The sequence below is a fragment of the Arachis stenosperma genome, chromosome 8, assembly GCF_014773155.1.
Source record: "Arachis stenosperma cultivar V10309 chromosome 8, arast.V10309.gnm1.PFL2, whole genome shotgun sequence".
Classification (NCBI taxonomy): Eukaryota; Viridiplantae; Streptophyta; class Magnoliopsida; order Fabales; family Fabaceae; genus Arachis; species Arachis stenosperma.
In genome coordinates this window covers 9,195,690-9,202,462 of record NC_080384.1, presented here as the reverse complement: position 1 = coordinate 9,202,462, position 6,773 = coordinate 9,195,690, and the positions used below count along the sequence as shown (strand labels likewise).

Sequence of the window (6,773 nt, the reverse complement as noted above, 5' to 3'; positions counted from 1 at the left end):
TATAGGTATCGGGTAACGTGATGACAAGGACATACGGTTTATAAGGGTGTGACACAACCGTTGGACAAATGTTCATCTGTTGGAATTATTTGTTTACCTAGTTGAGTTAGGTGGACAAGGATCATCTACAGATGCTGTTGATGATATCCCTTTAAGTGGAGCAGTTAGAAGAAATATTAGAAGGACGATGGTCGACCTAAATATGCCACCTAAAGGTAGTAAGGAAGGGTCAAACATTAAACATTCTAATGATGGCATGATGCAATCTGATGTTCGAAGTCATGAGAGTTTTGCGATTAGGGACCCGATGACGGATCCCTATCAAGTCAATTTCGATAATAGTAAAGATGTTGAGGCTGAACTGACAAAAATTCCTTATGAGGGTGAGGAGGAGGAAGAGATGAACTTCTACGATGACACACAAATCGCACTAACACAGCCTGCGATTTCTTGTCAATATGACTGGCTGGATCACTTTTCCACTTTAAATCTCGACGCGATAACTTTAGATTGTTTCTTTAGTCATCGAGAGTCGAAAGAGGATCCCGTAAGTGAGTTTGGACAACAGTTTAAAAACAAGGAGGGAGTGATATTGGCAATTAAGACGTACAACATCAGAAGGGATATGGATTATAAAATACCAAAGAGAGACCAATTAAAGTATGCTGCACAGTGTATCCAGTTCGGATCCGGTTGTGGATGGAACATACTCATATCTTATTGGCACAAGCAGGAATGAAGGTTAGAAGATACAATGCACCTCACAGTTGCATGCAAACGTCGGTGGACCAAGACCATCGAAGATTGGATTCAAAGGTGATTGCTCAGCATATATTCATGATGGTGAAAGCAGATCCAACCATCAGCATAAGGGTTATTCAAAGAGGTATGAAAAATCACTTCGGTTACAAGACGTCCTACCGTAAGGTTTAGCTTGCAAAGCAAAGAGTCATTGGTAGGATATATAGAGATTGGGAGGAGTCATACAACGAGCTTTCTCGTTGGTTGTTTGCTATGCAAATGTACTTACCTGGGAAGATTCATTACATCGTCTTTAGTTGTGTATGCTTAACGTAGTCAGACCTTATGAGTAATAACATATGTGGTTATTTAGCTACCTGGATTCAACTTGTAACACAATCCTGGCCTACTTCACCTGATACTGTCATGTTTCATCTGGTGTTCTGGAAATTTCCTCAATGTATTGAGGTTTTCAAGTACTGCAAACCACTTATTTCCATTGATGGCACCTACTTGTATGGTAAATATGGAGGCACGTTGCTGATGGCTATTGCTCAGGATGGCAATTCAAACATATTGCCTATTGCATTCACAGTTGTCAAGGGTGAGACAAAGGAGGCTTGGTCGTTTTTTCTTTCGTATCTGAGACAACATGTTACACTCCAACCAGGACTCTTAGTGATTTCAGATAGGCATAAATTGATTGATGCTGCGTTGAATACCGATGGAAATTTATGAAAACCGCCACATGCCTTCCAGACGTTTTGTACAAGACATATAGCTACTACCTTCAAGACTTACTTCAAGAACAAGGACTTGAAGAAGGTTCTTATTAATGCGGCATATTCCAAGTCACAATAGAAGTTTACTCATTATTTTGGTCGCCTAAGGGGTAATATGCAGATGAAGGCCACCGGTTTGGGAACACGACAACAAACATCTCAGAATGTATCAATGCTGTGATGAAGGGTTCTCATAATCTGCTAATCACCGCTCTTGTTAAGTCAACCTATTTTTGTTTGAGTGAACTTTTTGCGAAGAAGGATTCTGAGGCCCAGGTACAACTTCAAGTGGGCGCTGAATTTTCACAGATGTTGGTGAAGGCTATATAGTTCAACTCGAAGCACATTAATACTATGAATGTTTATCAGTTTGATCGGTCGAGGACAACGTTCACCATTGAGGGGTTGGCAGCAGTGCCCGAGTCTTGCCAGCAGAATTATCAAGTACTACTTTATGATGGCAAGTGTGACTATGGGTATTTTCAAGCTCTTCATATCCCATGCATTCATGTTCTCGCAGCATACTCTCATTCACGACATGATTGGAAGCACTTTGTTCATATTGTGTATCGCATGGAGGCTGTATTTTAGGTTTAGGTCACGAGGATGACTGGCCTTCATACAATGCTTTTATGTGCGCCCATCGAAAGTATCACGTCAAATATACATGTGATGGGCGCATGTCTATAGCATGATGCACCGGCAACATGTGGTCTCTAAGAGCATCCCACAACTCATGCCAACCCTCTAGGAACTCAAAATACAACTCGCCCCGGCCAAACCTCCCATAATGGGCATGCATCTCATCAATGTTCTGCGACCTGGTCGGTATGTGCTGGAGACCACTGAACTGACGCATGACGCGATCAACTTGATGCCACTCGACTATGGCAAAGCACAACAGAGGACATACAACTACAGCAGAGACTTCAGCCTCAATGATCCCCAATGGAACGATAGGCTGGATCTCAAGGTCAGCGTACGACATCCAGTCAACTTATTCACAGACACAAACAATTATGATATAGAAGTTCAAAATTTAATTAACACACAAATATAATTATATAATTCATACAAACTATGGTTATCACTTACATTAAGGACTCCTAGTCCATTAAAGAGACGCCTGTAAGTACGAAGCCTATTCTCACCTCTATCATTATTTGCCCGCAACTATCCACCTATGATGTCATGATGGTTAAGACACCACAAAACTATTTAAGTAACTTACGAAAAAGATGCTACAATAAATTTATACCTCTTAACAAAGAAAAAATGGTGCGTGACATATCCCTCTGGCCTCAACAGTAGTATACGGTAATATGCCTGTAAAAGTAGTAAACTGCTGCATCCACCTAGATTCTATTGTTGGTATTCCATGGCTCGACACATCTGGCGGTAAAGTCAGGCCTGCACTGCTGAGCTCCATGATAACCTCCTACACCGATCTAAGTCCTCCAAAAGAGGCAACCATCTAATGTGCACCCTAGAGTCGAAGGCATCCAGAAACAGCATGTCCTCGATCAGCTGTATGATATAATCCATAGTATAATGCAGTAGGTGTTCTTCAGTTGGGTGCCCCTCAAACTCTCCGCAAACAGTGTTCTGAAACCAGCTCAGCTTGACAGTCCACTTCATCTGTGACTGTCGGTCATCAGGACGCGAAACAGCTCCCTATAACTCCTAACACAACTCTTCAATGGACTGTCCTTGATACAACTCTCCACCCACTGATGTATCCATTGAATGGATCTCCATCAATGACGAGTCCCAGCTAGTACGCCACGTCATGCAGGGTGATGGTCATCTCCCTACATGGCAAGTGAAACGTATGGAACTCGGGTTGCTATCTCTCTATCAAAGCTGAGACCAACAACAAATCATGCTCCCACTCCACCATATAAGCAACATGCTCGAATCCTCCCCATCTGAGATTGGACCTAATATGCTCGGACAGGCGTTCCAACAAATTTCTCCTGGTACACAAGACTCCAGGAACCTACCAAATAAAATAAATCAGTAAAACAAAAAAGAATCAACAAGTAACAACACAAATTCAAGTTTTAAATATATAAAGACCATGAGTTTCAATGTGTACCACTCGATCAAGTCTGCTTGTAATATGCTAAACCTAATCCAGTTTATACAATATATCCTTGTAACCCAACAACTCTGGCTCCATGAGACCACACACTTTAATACAACAAAGTAGAATAATTTCATTTAAAATCAACTGAATTAACTAAATTAGCTAAATTATTTCAAATTAACTAAATTATTTCACATTAACTAAATTTTTCCCACCTACGTTCAAAGTAAATCTAAAAAGTAACTCTAATTAATCTAAACGAAACAATAATCAAAATAAATTTCTCACTTCCCTCACATACACATACTAATTAACATAACTAATAATGTAAAATAACAACACATACGTCATCATGTAAAATAAATGTATCATATCATCGACTTCTCAAACTAATCAACATAACTAATAACTTAATCTAACTACATGTTTATACGTATGATCAAATAATAAACAACAACAAATCAAATAGAAAACATAAACATAATACTAGAATTACCTGTAACTGACGAACTCAATAAATCAATAACTTCGACGATGCCCAGAGAGATAATCTAGAAAATGTAAGGGAGGATAAGAGTGAATAGAGTGAAAATGTAAAGTAAAAATGTAAAATATGAGAAACACAACAATCATAAACCACTTAGACAAAAAAAAAAAAGAACAACAAAATTACCTGAATCAACTAAAATAACCAAAAACTTTGACAATATCCAAAGAACTAACCTTCATAACATGAAGAAGGATGAGAGTAAAATGAATTTGTAAAAAGGAAAGTGGTCTCTCCCGCCTTTTATATTTGGACGAACTTAACGTGAAGTTTGCCAGAGGTACGATAAATTTTATATAATTCATAAAATTCGTCGGGGTGCGGTGAACTTCCCTCAAATACAAAAAAAAACGTATTTTGAAATTAAAAGTTAAATTTTATTTTCAAAAAATATATATTTTTTTTACTTTATAGTAGAAAAAAAATTCCTTTACTAGCACTAGCCTTACATGTTGCATTTTACACAAAATTTTCCATACGGAATTTTATCATAAAGAATATCGATAATTTGGATACCAAAACTTGAAATATTATTTAAGGATACTAAATACAATTCAAGAATAAAAATTAGGAATTTGTTACTTGCTAGAGAGTAGAAATTAAGAATTAAGATATTTGAATTGGAGTACATACATAATTACATACTAGATTTTTAAATTTGAATGAAAAATCATTCTCAAAAATTATACAAGTGTGATTTTAATATACCAAATAATATAGAATATTTCATATACAATTTTTCATCATTTAACTTTTTCTTTTAATGACGACCATTCAAATAATAGACTTATGTTAAAGTAATCATTTTATTAGTGTAGTAATAATAATAATTTTTGTAAAATATAATGCATGGAGATTAATTCTGGAAATAAATATGATATAGTGCGTATGATGAAAAGGATGTGTGAAAAGACTATGCTACCCCTTTATGTTGAATATACAGCAACAGCTAGTTGGCCAACACATAATGGAATCACCACCACTATAATCCCACAACCCTCTCTAAGCTTTTCCTTCCACACTTGCTTTTACAAACCAGTCTCTCTCTAGAAAGACGAGAAAAAAAAAGAAACGAAAAGTTGGGTGTTTTCACTTTCTCTCAGAGAACTCCATAGCTTTTCCCTTTTTCCACTCTTAAAAATCCATGGACACAGCTCAGTGGGCACAGGTACACACACACATACCAGCAAACACCTTTTTCTGTTCCTTGTTCTTTTTTTTTTTTCCTTTTCGTTTTAATTTAATTTCCTTACATGAAATTTAGTTACTTCTGATGAGGTGGTTGTGATTTAGTTTTTCAAAACCATAAAATTTATAGTACAAGTCTTTTTGGTGATTATTATTAATTTTTTTAGTTTTCTGTTGCAATTAAATAATAAAGTTTTCACTTTTCCTGAGAGAGATGATCAGCTCAAAACTCCTTCCACTAAATTCAGTCTTGAAGATAATAAATAATCAAAATTATGAATCTATGTTTATGTATTGTGTGATCCTTTTGTGTTTGTTGGACAGGGAATAGGAGTGGTAAAAGCAATGGAAGGTTCGTCAACAAAAGCGTGTTCTTCATCTTCGGTGTTAGAGAGAAGAGCAAGGCCAGTGAAGGATCAAGCACTTAACTGTCCACGGTGCAACTCAACCAACACAAAATTCTGTTACTACAACAACTACAGCCTCTCTCAGCCACGCTACTTCTGCAAAACTTGCAGAAGGTATTGGACTGAAGGTGGTTCCTTGAGAAACGTTCCCGTTGGCGGCGGTTCCAGAAAGAACAAGAGATCCTCCTCCACTCCTGCTTCATCACCATCATCATCTTTAACTAATAAGAACCCAAAGATCATCCATCAAGGACAAGATCTTAACTTAGCATATCCACCACCACCACCACCACCACCACCTCATCATCATGACGATTCTGCTACGGAGTTTCTGAGAAGTGGGATCAATACTACTACTACTTCAAGGGGATTGAATTCTTTTATGCCGATGTCGCTTTCGGATTCTACGATGTATAGTACGGCAGGGTTTGGTGCTCCAATGCAAGAGTTCATCAAATCTGGCGGGCTTAACTTTAGTCTTGAAGAAGGGTTTGAGAGTGGTGGTGGTGGTGCAAGGGTTTTGTTTCCTTCTTCAGAGGAAAAGAATACCAATAGAACTGATTCAACTACTGCTGGCTTTTGGAATGGCATGCTAGGTGGAGCTTCATGGTAGTCAAATTGCTTTGCTTTCTTATTCCTATATATGTATTCAATGGGGAATCATTTTCTTTTTACTTTTCATTTTAATTTTAATTTCCTGAGTGGATGTGTTTGTCACTTTATTTTGAAAAAAAAAAAATAGGGTATGCATGCTTTACTAATTAATTCTATTTCTTATTAATCCATACCTCATATTTCGGTTCTTGTTTCAATCAAGCATTGTGTAACCAAGAATTTCGCTCACGGTTTGCTTCTGCAACCGCCTTCAAAAAAGGTAGAAACTCAAATTCAATTGACTTTACGTGAAGTCGATAAACGAGAGCCGTTAGATAATTTGATTTATTTGATTAAATTTTTATCTAACAGTTATCTAATGGTTCTCAACTATCAACTTCACGTAAATTCTCAACTATCAATTT

At 37.2% G+C, this 6,773-nt stretch overlaps 1 protein-coding gene across 1 annotated transcript; it reads left to right on the top strand.

The window, feature by feature from the left end:
• Positions 1–5,132: 5,132 nt before the first annotated feature.
• Positions 5,133–6,566, top strand: LOC130943741 (dof zinc finger protein DOF3.7-like). The gene is made up of 2 exons (XM_057871746.1): positions 5,133–5,327; positions 5,672–6,566. Exons 1-2 carry the CDS (start codon positions 5,304–5,306, stop codon positions 6,365–6,367), a joined length of 720 nt encoding a protein of 239 aa, XP_057727729.1. The 5' UTR covers positions 5,133–5,303; the 3' UTR covers positions 6,368–6,566.
• The last annotated feature ends 207 nt before the right edge of the window (positions 6,567–6,773 follow it).

Bases quoted from the DNA above. Each gene is read 5' to 3' on its own strand.
- LOC130943741 (XM_057871746.1), top strand. From the start codon at position 5,304: ATGGACACAGCTCAGTGGGCACAG. The intron at 5,328-5,671 runs GTACACACACAC...TTTGTTGGACAG, and splicing joins ACACAGCTCAGTGGGCACAG to GGAATAGGAGTGGTAAAAGC.